The sequence below is a fragment of the Marmota marmota genome, unplaced genomic scaffold (genome assembly GCF_001458135.2).
Source record: "Marmota marmota marmota unplaced genomic scaffold, marMar, whole genome shotgun sequence".
NCBI classification, from domain to species: Eukaryota; Metazoa; Chordata; class Mammalia; order Rodentia; family Sciuridae; genus Marmota; species Marmota marmota.
In genome coordinates this window covers 36,204,829-36,220,774 of record NW_026000005.1, presented here as the reverse complement: position 1 = coordinate 36,220,774, position 15,946 = coordinate 36,204,829, and the positions used below count along the sequence as shown (strand labels likewise).

The 15,946-nt window shown below is 44.6% G+C and overlaps 1 protein-coding gene across 4 annotated transcripts in view; it reads left to right on the top strand.

The window, feature by feature from the left end:
- Positions 1–11,402: 11,402 nt before the first annotated feature.
- The window catches only part of Cfap65 (cilia and flagella associated protein 65), a 32,917-nt gene continuing 28,373 nt past the window's right edge, over positions 11,403–15,946 (top strand). For 3 of the 4 annotated variants that reach the window (XR_007349502.1, XR_007349503.1, XM_048808570.1), the window contains exons 1-2: positions 11,403–11,627; positions 14,559–14,730. Coding sequence is in view for 2 of the 4 variants with exons in the window: in XM_048808570.1 (XP_048664527.1) it covers positions 14,596–14,730 (135 nt within the window). In the remaining 2 variants the exon portion in view is untranslated. The remainder of the gene's footprint in view (positions 11,628–14,558; positions 14,731–15,946) is intronic. The other variant, XM_048808569.1, reaches the window with a different exon arrangement.

The following is a 15,946-nucleotide window of genomic DNA, read 5'->3' as shown; positions in this document are numbered from 1 at the left end:
ACCCCCCCCTTTCCGTCAAGTCTCCCCCACCTTATTTATTGGCAAGATAAATAAATAAATAAATAAATTATTCTAGATCTATATCCTCAGTAGCCCATTTAACTCTATGTGGTGTATACTTTAATACTATAATTTTCCAGATGAGAACATACCCAAGATTATACAGCAAGTGACAGAAACAGGATTTGAAGCCTTCCATTTGTCTCCTGGGTCTGTTGTTTTGCTACAAGGCCATGATTTGGTATACTTGGTCCCTTTCTGGAAAGTCATTCCCAGCATTTCAGTTCTGGAAATCTGCTTTGTCAGCACATCTAGAGTGGGCCTATCTCTGCAGCAGATTTTCACTGACCATATCAAAATGCCTATGAACCCTTGTGGTGGGAAATACGAGGTGAAGATCAAGATGTTCTTGTCTGCTCATGTGTACATCTTCTCCATGTAGACATTCGGCTTGGGAGATTAGATTATGATGACAGGTGATGAGTACAGATGCATAGGGTGGATGGTTCTCAGGTCATGGAGCAAGGAAAGAGGGAGATAAGAAGGAGAGAGAGAGCAAATCTCTCCTCTATGGGAGTCCAGCAGACACAGGGTCATTCAGCATCCCTGGATCTTTCTGCAAAGGAGACCTCCTCAGGGAAAACATCCATTATTCAGACAGAGAAGGCTAAAAAGATTTGGTGTATGTGTGGGAGGTACTGTTTGAATTCAGACTTTCAAAAGAACAAACTTAGAAAAATTTTTTTTAAAAGACCAAACTTATTTTAGGGGTGTGGGGCCTGGGCCTACATCTGTTTCAGGGATCCCAGGTCCTAATCTGAGGTGAGAGGGGAACAGAGGTACAAGGAGAGACAGCTTGGAAAGTCCTTCTTCACATCTGCTGTGTGATGGCTCCATTCCCTCCCATCCCAAAGGCACAAGCACAGCAGGTAGCCTGTCCTCTCCTCGTGGGCACAAGCCCAGCCCCAAGGCTGCTGCAACCACCACTATGGTCCTCACTCCCAGTCAATGTTTTCTGGCCACCTCTGTGTCAGGTCCCATGCAGGAAGAGGCAGTGCCTGCCCTCAGCGATGAAGCATGGGAGACAAGGATGGCCATACCCTGTGCTAAGTGCCATGAGTGGCATCTTCACAGGGGCTTCGGGAGTGCCATGAAGAAGCTGGAAGCTAAGAAGTCTTCCTGAAGGTGAGGAGGCTACAATTTGGGCAGGAAGGAGTTGGCTGTCAGGCGAGCGGAAAGAGGGGACAACTTCATAAGTCCAAGGCGTGGAGGCTGGAGTGAGCCTGGAGGCTTGGAGGAACCACCATCAGGCCAGTGTGGCCACACCATGGGGGCATGCACGGCTTGGCAAAAACTGAGGTAAAGCAGTGGCAGAAGTAAGGTGACCCAGAGCCTGGGTTCCACGGATTTGGCCTGGATCCCCAGGACCCAGGAGTACGTGGAAGGTTTGAAGGGGGGCAGGTTTGTGACCAGACGGATTCTGAAAGCTCTCCTGGCTACAGTGGAAGATAGATTAGAAGACACAATAGTGGAATGGGGAGTCCATTAATTGGGCAGAGAAGCAGGTGACCTGGATTGGGGAGATGGCCATGGGGTCAGAAACAAGGTGACAGATATTTACATCTAGGGAATAGAATGGCCAGCAGTGAAGCTCAGGTTGGATGAACAGCAGGGTAAAAAGGGTCCAATTCAACATCAGTGTTTTTTTTATTTTATTTTTTTTCATGGCATGGGAGGGTGGTATTAAGGATTGAACCCAAGGGCACTTTACCACTGAGCAACCTCCCCAGACCTTTTTATTTTTTTACTTTTATATTTTTGGTACTGGGGTTTGAACTCAGGGGCACTCAACCAATGAGCCACATCCACAGCCATATTTTGTATTTTATTTAGAGACAGGGTCTCACTGAGTTGCTTAGCACCTCATTTTTCTGAGATTGGCTTTGAACTCACGATCCTCCTGCTTCAGCCTCTCAAGCTGCTGGGATTGTAGGCGTGCACCACTGTGCCTGGCTTTTATTTTTTATTTTGATATAAAGTCTCCATAAGTTGCCCATGCTGGCCTCCAACTTGCAATCCTCCTGCCTCAGTTTCCCAAGTTGCTGAGATTATAGGTGTAATCTCAAGCCCGGCAAACTTCAGGGTTTTAAAGTATGAGACTCCACTCTCTCATCCCCAGCTCCCACCTTTCAGCTCTCCCATCCCCAGTACACTTGACTTGGGTTCTTCTTTGGCCTTAGTAACTGCACCTGCAAGAGTGATGCCCAGGACTTTTCCATATAGATATCCTCTCTCATTGCTTAAGGCTGGTCTACCTGGGCTTATGGGACTCTCCAGCCTCCTGCTCTTTTTCTGTCTCCCCTCTTAGTCCATTTAGTGCTGCTTTAACATAATTGTATAGCCTGGGTCTTTTGTAAGAAAAATACATTTATTTCTCACAGTCCTGGAGGCTGAGGTATCCGACATCCTCATTTAAACATCAGATGAGGGCCTTTCTGCTGCCTCATCCCATGGTGGAAGGAAAAATGGCAAGAGAGCAGGAAATGGCAAAAGGAAGGGGGTCAAACTTGTCCTTTCATCAGAACCCACTCCTGCAACAAGCCCACTCCCAGGATACAGGCATTAATCCACTCCTGAGGACAGAGCCCTCGAGTCCTAATCACCTCTTAAAGTCCCACTGTTGCATTGGGGATGAAGTTTCTAACACATAAGCTTTGATAGACACATTCAAACCACAGCACCCCACCCCCACCACATATCTCACAATTGTGTAGAGAAAAAACTTAAAGAGTAGCCCCTGATGGCTGGGCCTAGGCAAATTACAAGACCTACACCTAAGGCCTCAGGTCCTGGAGAAGACTGGAAGATACTGATACTAGAGTTTTGGGTCCCAGATACAAAGTGGGGGAACTTCTTAGTTGTGAGGTCTCTGTAACAGCCTGGGTGCTCTGCCCTCCCAAGAGAGCCCCAGTTCACCTTCACTCCCCTACCTGATTGCACCAGGACCTCTGGTAGCTAACCTCCTCCAAGCTGTCCTTGGAGAGTCAGTCTCTCTCTCTCTCTCTCTCTCTCTCTCCTCCAGTCATGGCCAAGCACTGCTCTTTGCCAAAGAGCTATGTGAACCTGCACCCCTCTCCCCCAACATAAGCTCATTAGGGTGCTATTTGCTTGAGGGCTTCTGGAAGCAAGTGGGGGCCCTGGGTTGGAAAAAGCTGAACCCAGAGTGACTGTCCTTCAGCCTTCCTACCTCCTGCTAGGCACTTGCCACCCCGTGAGGAAACTGGACATAGGAATCCATTGAAATATTTAGGGGTGGACTTTGAGGGGCTAAGTAACTTGAGCAAGGGTAGTTGAATGGATCATTAGGAGCAAATGCAGGGAGGGGAAGTTTAGGCCATGCTCAGGGACTGGAGCCCATGTAACTGGGGCTAGAAGTAGCAAAAGGGGAGGCTAAGACATGGAGACACTGAGGAGGAAGGACACTGCACTCAGTGCCAACTGGACTGAGGGCCTTGTAGGAAGTGCCTCCAACAGGAATTCTCTCAAAGAGATCAGACATCAGCAATGGAGACCTTTAAAAGCAGAGTGAAGGCCCTGCTTCCTACCTCAGAGGGTGCCTCCTCTGGGCAAACCTTCCTGGCAGTGGTAGCTTTCCCACCTGGTGTCCTCTGGCTCCTGGGTGTCAGTACCTCTCCGGCTCAGCTGCAAGTCCCACACCCCAGTCTGGTTCTCAAAGCCTCTTTGTTCAACAGGCCAGGCCTGAATCTGATAAGGCCGCATTGCACTGGGTAGACAGCAGCCCTGCCCTCACTGGTACCCTGAGCCATACCCCTTGGCCTCGCACGCAAGCAGCATCCACCCCAACTGATACAGACACAGGGCCTTCTCAACCAGGTGGGGGCAGGGTTTGGTCTCCAGAACAGGCCTCTCTGTGGCCCATTTAAGACCTCTTTCATCCCTTAGGGAAGTAGGATAGAATTATTATTCCCATTTCAGAGATGATTAAACTGTGCTCCAAGAGGGGAGACAACTTGACCACGTTCATTTCTTGCACAGTCAGGAACTCCTTTTTAGTCCTAAAAAGTTGGAAAGTGGGGTTGCTTCTAATTTCTACTTTGCACATGAAGAAACTGAGGCCCAGAGAGATGAAGTCTTTTTCCCCAAATTACATATTAGTGGAGTCCAGATCAGAACCTAGGTCTCCTGCAGCAGCAGACACAGTTCCCATTCCAGGGGAACTGCAGGAAGGCATGCAAGATCTGATGGGCTGAGAGAGGCCAGATCTCTGTTAGAAAAGGTGGTCCTGGAATAATGGTTCTAGGTGCTGTCAGGGAACCCAGAATTGGGTGTGAGGATAGTTAAAAAAGGTCCACAAATTCCTTGGTGACTCCTACTCTGGAGAGGCTGGGTGTGCCTTGAATTCAGTCTATGGCTAGGTCAGAAACAGCCATGCAGCTTCTGTCTGTTCTACCCAAGACTGCACTTGGCCTATATAGATAGGTGTTCTGGTTCCTGACCTAGTTGAGCCCCCAGTCAATAGGCAGCATCAGTGTCAACCATAGGAGTACCATCTTGGACACCCAGATCAGTGGAGCCTTCGAACGGCTGAAGTTTTGGCCAAAGTCTGATATGGAAAAGATCCTCCAGCTAGAACTGTCTGGCCATGCTCTGAATTCTAGATCCACAAAACCGTAAGCAAAATAAAATGGTTACTTAGAAACTTGACATTTTGGGGGAATGAATAACCAGACAAACAGTGAAGAGGGAATGGGGACTGAGGAGGTCATCTCCTGAGGCTCTCCAGAAGCCTTTAACACAATTTGACACAAAGACTTTTAGAAATGGAGGCTTCGTGAGGCTGGAGGATGTGTGATACCCTTCAACATCTAAAAGGGCAGCCTGAGAAAGCACTGCAATGGAAAAAAATGGGGCAGACGGAGATGGAGGCAAAGGGGAGAGCTGGATGAGCGTATCTCTCCACACTCAATAGATCGGAAAATATATTTGTGCTGGGCGTGGTGGCATATGCATGTAATCCCCGTGACTCAAGAGGCTGAAACAGGAGGATTACAAATTCAAAGCTAGCTTCATTAACTTAGACCCTGTCTCTAAATAAAAAATAAAAAGGGTTGGTATGTGGCTCAGTAGTTAAATACCCCTGAGTTCAATCCTTGGTACCAAAAAAAAAAAAAAAAAGAAAGAAAGAAATATAGATTTACAATGATCAATTTTTGAGCGGAAATGAAGAGCCTTCAGGTGGTTTTGGAAGCAAGGATATCATGGATGTGGATTAGTGGGTATTAAGGAGTTATCCATCACCAAAAGGAAATGAATGTAATTAGAGATTTTTTAAACCCAACAAGTGTTGAAGAAAGTGCTCAAAGTTTGGGGCTAGACCTGGGAAAGGGGATGGCCATTCCTTAGAACAATTGCTAGCCACATTTGCCCAGAGTGCCCTACAGGCAGAAAATGTAGGATCTCATTAAGAAGGTCTATGAAGATGACCCAGAAAGCACCTTGTTGCCCTAAGAAACTCCAGGTATTATAATCTTGGTGACTCAGGAGGCAGAGGCAGGAAGATTGTAAATTCAAGCCAGCCTTGGCAACTTACCAAGAACTTGCCTTAAAAAAAAAAGTGCTGGGGATATTGCTCAGCAGTGAAGGTTCAGTCCTCAGTACCCAAAACAAGCAAATAAACCTGCAAGTCCTTCTGCTTCTGTATCTAGCTTATGCACAAAACTCTGAATGCTAGATTTAGGAAAACTCAGAGGAAAGCAACCACGTAGATAATAGGGAATGAATGTGGCTTGGGAGAATATTTGGGAGTGTGATGAAGGAAAGTTTAGAGGAAAGGTTTCAAGATCTTAATCCTAGCAAAAGATGGGCATGATGAAAATCTATCACATAGAGGGAAATAACAATATAGTGGAGAATCGTGAAAGACACCACTTTAGCCAAGTGGTCAAGGTTAATATCACCAACAACACATGGTGACACTATGTGCTCTCATATGCGACACTCTGAAAAGGACTTATCAATTCTGTGTTATCCTTCCCAATATGCAAACCTTATCTTAATCACGTGGAGACAAATGCAGGCTGTGGAATATTCTAAGAAATTACTGACAGTACTGTTTAAAAGAGTCAAGGTGCTGATAGGTGAGAAAAGACTCAGGAAGTGCCCCAGAGTGGAGGATTCCAAGGAGGAATGACAACTAAGTGCCAGATACTTGGGAGAAAAAGGACATTAATGACAAAATTTGTCAAACTTTAAGTTCTGTAACTTTTGTTAATAGTATTTCAAGTACCAAGGTTAACTCCTTAGCCTTGGTAAACATTCTGTGATCATGTAAGAGATTAATGTAAGGGGAAGATGGGAGAAGGAAGAACACCATTTTTGTGACTTTTCTGTGCAGTTAAAATTAACTCATCAAGTTATTAATGATGGTGGAATGTGATGATCATTATTATCCAAAGTACATGTATGAAGACACGAATTAATGTGAATATACTTTGTATACAACCAGATATATGAAAAATTGTGCTCTATATGTGTAATAAGAATTGTAATGCATCCTGCTGCCATATATAAATAAAAATAAATAAATAAAATTAACTAAAAATTTTAAAATGTGGGAAAAAATATCTGCTGAAGACAATCTCATGGAGTAGTCAAAGGTGGGCTCCCTTGCCATACCTGAGTCTAAGGTGACTTCTATGTCCAAAGAGGCCAGCTGTTCTAGCTGGTGACCATGCAACACCTTTACTTGAAAGAGAGCCTTGACCAGAAATGGAATGAAGAGGGTTGGAGGGATTGAGTAGGGTGAAAAGTCACAGAATACTGGTGTTCTTCTTTTATTCAAAATTTACAATGAGCCGCACATTATGCTAAGTTCTTTAAGTCTCTTATTTCACTTAAACCTCACAACTTTTGTGGTAGCTGTTAAAGTTTCCACTATTGACAGATGAGAAGAGTGGGTTTTTCTTTTGCTTTCATATTCTGGGGATTAAGCCCAGGGATGTTCTACCACTGAGCTATACTCCATCTTTTTTTATTTTTTATTTTGAGACAGGGTCTTGCTAAATCATAAAGACTGGTCTTGAACTTACAATACACCTGCCTCAACCTTCTGAATAGCTGGAACAGAATCATGTAGCCAATGCGGGGGCTGGGATTCAAATCCAGTTTGATGGCTCCAGACCTCTTTCCTAACCACTTCACTCTACTGTCTTCTCAGGGACACCCTCAGTCAGTTTACATCTCAGGGTTTCCCATCTGGGCGGTGTTGGGGAAGAGGAGATTGCCAGCAAAAGGAAGGAGGAAGGGTATGGGCGAGGATGGGCTGGGCAGCTGGAGCTGTCCATGGTGCTGGTACCTCTCTGTCACGGGTGAGGCGGGAAGGCTGGAAGGAGGCGGTATAGGAGAAGCAGGGAGAGCTACTGGAGAGACAAAGCCCTGCTCAAATTAAAAGGAAATGAGCCTGAGCTGTCAGATGTGGTGGCACCAATGAGAAATAATCAAAAGGGTGAGACTTCAAGTTTGGAGGACTTCATATGGAAATAAATAATTGTGTGTACAGTAGCCAGTGAGGAAGGGATTTGTCTTCAAGTCTGACTTGCAACCAATATAGTATAGCTATATTGGTTGTTAATATCTGGAAATTCCTTGGCACCATTTGGTAAGCAGTCACTGGCTGAGACCTCCACTGCCATGGCTGCCTTCTCAGTCCCCTCCCTGCACCCAGGCTTTCCCATAGTCCAAGAAGTAAAGGGACAAAGCCTGAGAGGGCATCCAGCATAATGTAGACAGGACACTTCTCTGGCTCTAAGACCAGATGACATCATTCTCATAGGCTAGTTGTCAAGCATTTTGAACTCTGTCCCCCTTTATCCCCATTTTACAAATAAGGAAAGGGAGGGTTTAGGAGGTTGAACAATTTGTCTGACGTTGTTCAAATACTAAAAGTTGGAAGAAAAAAAAAAGATGGGGGAAATAAACGAGAACCAGAACTTGAACTTGAGTCTTCTGAGATCAAATTTCATGTCCTTTTCCCGTACCGTTTTTTTCTCTCCGTTTTTATTCTTAATTTTTCATATGTTTAATCATAAACTTTTTTCATTATGATAAACTAAATATTTAAATCATCTTGAAGAATCAAAGTTTTAGTGAAGTCAAATTAATAATTTTCCAAAACTCAACGGCAAATTATATGAATGGTAGGAAGCTGTGTCTAAAGTACTCATCTGGACTTTATTAAAAAAAAATTCAAGAAGAATCTGTCAGTCCATTCTAAGGGAAAAACGCACCACCTTGGAGACAGATCCTTTCAATTTAGTTACTATGCTGAGATGATTCAAACAAAAACTAATTTGTACTAATCATGCAGAGATCATATGTAAAATGGTCACTAATTTATTCCAAACTATTCCCTTACTGTTGACCTGTATCTTTCTACCCTGTTATAAGGACAATGAATAGAGGTGTAGAGTTATCTAGGGAGGCTGGGTTTATTCAGAGAGTTAGAAAACCCTATGGTGGCCCCAGGCAGGTTGGAGCTCTTTCCTTTGAATTCTCTTGCCATATGGCAATCTACGTGCAAACTCCTGCTCATTTTGTGCCCCCAAAGTGCATTCAGGCTGGTGATGCTGCCAATCTCTCGATGCCTTCCTATTCCAACAGCTACAGGGACCTTGCCCCGTGCATGCTCCTAGATCCATCCCTGAATACGCTGATGGCCCTGTCACTTTCCACCTCCAAGGCTGGACTGAGAAGACACGCCCCACTCATTTCTGAGACCAGGAGCTTCTGTGAGAGAGCCCACCACCCCACCTCCTTCCTCCAAATACACCTTGGATGCGGACCTGATTCCAGATCCAACAATCAGACTACAGCCATTGTTGCAGTGTGAAGGAAGACCGAAGGAGGGCAGTGACAAGTGCTAGAGGACTTGTTAAGAGGAGAGTTGAGCACTCTGCTGACGGCTTTTGTCTTTTTCCACCTGGAGCAGCAGGGTAGCCTCCTTCTCAGAGAAACAAAAGAGGAGAGAGTGGTGAGGAAAACACCCTCTAAATGTGCAGCAGAGAGGCTGGGAGCTGTAGGAAGCAAAGGTGCACAGAAAACTGACTGACTTATTTTGGGGGACCTCCCATTTAAGGAGTGGTGTGTGTGTGTGTGTGTGTGTGTGTGTGTGTGTGTGAGAGAGAGAGAGAGAGAGAGAGAGAGAGAGAGAGAGAGATTGTTGACTGCTTTACACAGGCTCAGTTACTCAACCTTCACAATACCTTTGGGAAATTATTCCCAAGAAACAAATGAGGAAACCGAGGATCAAAAAATGATGTGACTTTCCCTAAGCCACACAGCCAGTAAATAACGGTCAGAATGAATCCCAGATTCCCAGAGTCTTCTCTATTCTTTGGAGGAGAGGAGCAGCCATAGGAGCATGAAAAGACACTTAGAAAGCTTAGAAAGATATTTCGTGTGTGTTGAAGTCCAAATCACTGTGTGTACTTTACCTTTCTTACCCCCAGCTCTGGGTTCTGGAGGGTCTGAGGCTGCTCTGACCCATCCTTCTTCCTTTCACCCACATCCTGGGCTTCATCAGTTTTCCTAAATCATCATTCACTTTTGTTTACAGACTTGAACCAAACAACACTTTCCTCTGATGGCGTTTTTTGGGGAAGGGGGTTGTCCAGGGAGGACATGATTACCAGGACACAGCAACTATTATTTCCCACAAGTACTAGGCTCCTGGAAAGGGGACTTCCAAAGCAAGCCAAGGTTCCACTTCCTCTCCTCAGGCTCAAATCCTAGCTGTGCCTCTTTCCATGCTATCCACCTCCCTGGGCAAGGTCCAGTAGGCAGACCTCTCCCTGAGACTCCCCATGTCAGTCAAGGTCACTAGCTGCAGAGCTCCCAGGAGATAATTAGAATCCCATAGATCCAATAGAAACCAAGACCACAAGGGCCCCTGCTGACAGGAGGATCCATCCATCTCCTTTCATCCTTCCAAGCCCAGAGTCCACCAAAGTGTAAGCGGGCAAGAACTCTAGAAGGGGGATCCCCCAGTAAAGACACAGAAGGACTCATGGCCCTACTCTGAATTTTTCTTCCTCTTTGGGGTTTTCCTGAGGTCCCCACCGGACTCTACTCCTAGGAACAATGCTTCCTATTTTCATTTTGGCCTAAAATGGAAAGGTCCATTTCTTTGTCCTTAAGGTCAAGCTGAGTCAGGCTGACCATGCCAAAAAGAACTTGGGGAAAACAAAAAGGAAATCATTATAGAAACCATAAACAGCATGAAAGTCGTCATGTCCAAAGTACACATTTCAGATTCTGAGAATTCCATGAAAACAAGTGAAACACTCACTGAGTTCTACATTCCTTGATCCCAAGAAAACTCCAAGCCTAATCATGCTAGCATAACTTAACAGGCCCCTTGGCCTGCCCCTTGCCCCCAGTCCTGCGTGCCTCTGGCCATGTGATCGCCCAGGCCAACTCAGGCCACTATTATCTCAGCCACCTTCCACCTTTCACAAGTGAATCCTAACTTTCCAAAAATTATAGTTTATTTCCTGGTTTACTTCTAGACTAAGCTCTCTTCCCATAACCACAGCCCCCCTCTTCAATCTAAGGAGAATCCACCTCACTGTCCTGGATAGTGAAACATCTTTAAATACCCACAAATGAACTTTGAGATTTCCAACCTCACCTACCTAAAGAGTCTTCACCAAGAAAGATTCTTCCTCCAAAGCACACATGGACAAGTGAACACGTGGGCTTCTGAAAATCCACATTATTGTACAGTAATTTCTTCTTCATACATTAACCTTTGGAACCCTTCAAGAGAGTTAATTCAATTTCAAAGAGTTAATTCATATTCCAAACAATATGCAAATAAGTTAGCAATTGCAATCTCCTGAAACGTGATTCTGGCTGGGGTTCTGACCCTATGTCAACAGCAGTTGTGGGGAAAGAACAGGAATGACTCCTATTTGGGTGTCGAGTCCAAAGAAGCAGTCCCCTATAAATCTGGTCGTCAATGATTGCTGGGACGTCAGGACAATTAAGGCATTATGTATAATAGCACGTTGCGATTGGTGAAAGCCCTCAGTTACTACTACAGCAGGAAAAGTCAGGGAATAAAAACTGAGTAGTATGAGGATTGAAATTGGGTGACAGGGGCTGGGGAATGTACCTCAGTGGTAAAGCGCTTGCCTAGCATGCGCGGTTCCATCCCCATCACCGCAAAAACAACATCCAACCAACACACACACACACACACACACACACACACACACACACACACACAATCACATCAACATTTGGGCGGCGCATTCGCCTACACTGATCTTGACCCTTTCGGGTTGCCGTCGTTGCCCTGGGATACCAGGAGACGCTGTGTCCTGTGCGTCCTGTATCTGTGGAGACCGCAATATGGCGGCGGTGTGAGTTAGGAGCGTTGGTCCGCTGCTAGCGAGTAGCCAGGGAAGGAATCTGTACCAGGAGACTGCCTTCTCCGGGAAGTTGTGGCCAGGGCCCCTTGGGGTCCTCAGACAGCCCCGTACGACTGGAAAAACTTGGGCGAGATCAGACCGGGAAGCCCGAAGACAAAAAAGGAACAGCTCTAAGTATATTTTGTTTCCTTCATTTTACCTATTTTTTCCTCAACTCTCCACGACGACCTCCACTTCCTCCACTTTTTTCTCTGGTCATCTTGAGAAATTTTAATATCGGAAATTAGGCAATTAAAGGTGGCTGGTGATATTTGTGTGTGTGTGTGTGTGTGTGTGTGTGTGTGTGTGTCTCCCTGGAGATTAGAAGATTGGATTAAAGAAAAAAGTAAAACAAAACCCATAATTGCCCAGTGTCTTCACGATGATTGCAGCAGTGTGAAGTCTTTTAGGAAAGTAGTGCAGGCTATTGTGGAAGTTATGATTGTTAGTTGTAGTAACATTGGTTTGTTTAATGCTTTCTCAAACCCCTTATTTCACATAAGCTTTACATGAATTGTGAAATAGGACAATCCTCATTTTATGGAATAGATTGACGTTCCGTGTGATGGAGAAACTTGCTTGTCCCAAGAGAGTCTGGGGAGTTAATGGAAAGCTGCTTGCCTTGCTTTCTGGCCAGTGCTGATTCAGTCCTTAGTCTAGGATGGGCCTGTTTCTTACCCCATTACTCTCCCTGTGCACTCTCTGGGCTAATTCCATATGTTGAATGGAGACTTTTTCAGAAACTGCCTGTAGAATCCTCTGAAGTCAGAGACATCAATGAGTAGGGGCAGGACTCCAAAGTGATTCAGTGACAGAAAAGTAATGGTAATTTCCTCCCTGTCTCTTCAGCTTGCATTTCTTGGGTTACATTTGAATGTTTACTTTAAAATTGAAGGTAGGAGTCTTGCCTGTCTTGTCCCATGTCTAGTACAGTATCAGCTAATAGTAGGCACTCAGTAAATACTTTGTGAATGGATGAGTGAATGAATGAATACATGAATGAGTGGATCTAAGATAGTCCCTTCCAGAAGATTTGGGAAACCCTCTAGGAAAAACTGAATCAACAGAATCTTTTGCTTTGGATGGGTGGTAGAGAAGGAATGGGAGAGTGTCTTCAGGAAGTGTAGAAATTCTTAAAGGTGATCATAAAATGTTTACGAAATTTGAGTGAGTACATTATAATAAGGAGCTGAACCACAAACATGAACAGGAGAATTAGGCTAAACAAAATGAAAGTCACTTGCAATTATAAACTGTTGTAAGGATTAAAGTACCTGTGAAGACTTTACAACACTGCTTGGCACATACATTCTCAGTGGATGTTAGCAGAAATACATACCATTTTTGATATTGTGGGGAAAGATACTGAGTTGTCTGTAAAAATATTCCTATGTTCAAAAAAGGTGTTAAGAGTGATGCTGCCCAAGGTGATAGCCACTAGTCAAATGTAGCCATTAAGTACTTGGAATAGGAGCAGTCTGAATTTGAAATATAAAATTGTACATCGGATTTGAAAAAAAATGTAAAATATCTCAATCATTTTCTGTCAATTACTTATTAAATGTTAGTGGGTTAAATAAAATACATTATCATTTCACTGGTTTCTTTTACTTTTTAAATGTGGCTACTAGATAATATTTAATTACATATCTGCCTTGCATTATATTTTGGGGGAGCAGAGCCATGTTTGGTGATTTCTTGGATTATTGCTCTGTATTGAGTGTAAAAGGAAATTAGAGCTGAGTGGATTTCTAAAAAATGGTACTAGGGGTTGAATTCAGGTTCTTAAGCATAATAGGCAAGGATTCTACCATTAAGCTACATCCACAGCCCTTAGAGTTGAATGTTGTGAGGTGGATCATTGTAGAGGTCTGGAAACCAGTATCATATGTGCCTGAGCAAGACTGGCTGTAGCAGGAGTGTCTCAGTGTAGAAGTTGCTATTCTCTTATATAGGTTACAAAGTCACATGTGAGTGTATGTGCCAAAGGAAACCTATTAAAGGAAGAAAGGATTTGAAGTGATGAAACCAAAAGTGGTCTAAGACACTTTGTGTCCCTAGAGCAAGGTCAAGAACTCTCTTTCACTCATTTGGTGAAAGCTGTGATTGCTCTTCTTGGAAAATAGCACCTGGGTATATGTATGATATCTCGCATATAATATACATGAAATTGTTTCATATTTTTGCATATAATTTTCAGCTCTGACCCAGTCCATTCAAGGATCCCTCTGTTCTAGAGGTTGTTAATCTTTTTTTTTTTTTTTTTTTCGGTGTTGGAGATCAAAACAAGGGTCTTGTGCATGCTAAGCAAGCACTCTACCACTGAGCAACATCCCCTGCCCCTTCATTTATTCTTGTTTTTTTTTTAAACCTTTTTATTAGTTATTGATGGACCTTTATTTATTTATTTGTTTATATGTGGTGCTGAGAATCGAACCTAGTGCCTCACACATGCTAGGCAAGCCCTCTACCACTGAGCCACAACCCCAGCCCCCCCTTCATTTATTCTTTAATTGATCTGTTATTTTAGTGAATGTTTGCTTTAAACTTGGTCTACAGGGTGGGTTCTGGTAGAGAAAACCCAGAAGATCACGAACATGCCATCTCATTTGCTTCTTTGCCCTCTATTTATCTTCTTATAGCTTATAAAACACAATTTAGAGGAAATAGAGAGTAAAAGCAAGCTAAAGGTAAGGCATGTGCTTTGGTGACTGGGGACTTGCTAAGTAATGCCAATTGAGGCCATGGAGGGGCATGGCTGGATGGGCCTTATTCCCAAACCTCCAGTTGAGTGCCTTTCCTGAGTGGTGTCTCTCGGCCCCCAGGCAAAGCTCCAGATCACATTTCTAGTGTCGGTTCTCATGTTACTGCCTCCTCTCTTACCAGCGTTGGGAAGCAGGCCCTCTCTTCCATCTCAGTGATGGCTGTGGCAAGTCCCCATCATCAACCTCTTTTTCTCACATCCCTCCTGTCTCCCCTCTGCTCTCCTCCCCACTCCAGACTTGTACCTGGATCTGCAGGAACTCCTAGCTTAGTCAGAGTGCTTCCTTGGCATTCTTGTTCCAGGTGCCCATTGCTCATCCAGGCGATATCAGGTCCCACCATGAGGCCCAGGGACAGCGGAGACTGCACTATGAATTCTGGTGGATCATGCCTGAGTACCATTACAATGGCTGTCCCCACCATCAATGACAGCAGTATACCCATGAGCACCTGCAGCAGCAGCACCAGTGCCCAGGTGAGAATGGTAGAGTAGAATATGGCAGCACCAGTCAGGACATGGATGGCAGGGAAATGGGGCAGGAATCTGAGGGACATGACTGTCATTTACCCTCCAGTGTTAGACCCTGCGTAGGTGGAGCACCAAGCCAACTGGAATGTCGGTAGCAGTGAGCACAATGTGAGAAGCATGGGGTGGGGCTCCACAGGGAGGAGCAGGCAGGAGTCTGGGCAGGTAGCCAGTGTTTCTCTCTTACCTCAGAACACTCCTTTGGCCTTGACCCCTGGGACTTTATATTTGACCATCGTGTGGATGTTGTTTACTTTTTGTAACTCTTGTGGTTCTCTGTATGGCAGCACAGCTGTCCAAGGGTGTGACTATGGTGTATGACTTTGTGTTTGGTGCAACATGTGTTCATATTGTGTGTGGGTGTGTGGCGTGTGACTGTGGTGTGTGGGTGGTACAGGGTGTATGTTAGGTGGGTGGTGCAGTGTGTGTTGTGTCTTGGGGGTGGTACCTGCTTCTTTAGATGTGACTGTTGTTGCATTTATCTCCCTATGGAGAGGGGTCTTCTTGGATGAAGGTGTCTCCTCCATCTGTGTCATTCTAGATATGTTCGCCTTTGGATTCGCTTGCCACCCTTCCCTCTGGACAGGAAAGACCCCCTCCTCTCTCTCCGATTTTAGCACCATCTGCATCAGCATCTGAATCTCCCCAATGGCTCTTGTTCCCACCATAGAAACTTCAGGACTCCAATAACCCCACCATCTCCCTTCACCTGGGTGTGGTGGCTGCTTCTTGCTGATGTTCATTCCTGGATTACTTCTTTGCTCCTGATTGATAATTAAATTCTGTTTTAAATACCAGGATAGCTTCTGTTTTCCTGGTTGGATCCTGACAGATGCATCAACTGATATTTATAGTAAATTACCCTCCCTCATCCATGCCACCTTTTCTCCATGTGCAGTCAGGGAAAGAAAATACAGTGGCCATTCAGCACTCTCAGTAAACATTGAAACTGAGAATGTGAGCACTAAGTGAGAAGGGATTTGTTGGTCTTATTTACTATTGTGATCCCAGCACTTAGCACAGGGACTGGGGCATAATAGGTCAACAATATTTGTTAAATGAATGACTACATCCTTGTGGTATGTAATGATAAACCAGCTATAAAGTGGTTGAAGATAAAATGGCAATGAGTTGAGTGATCACACCAATGGCCTTGGTAGGAAGA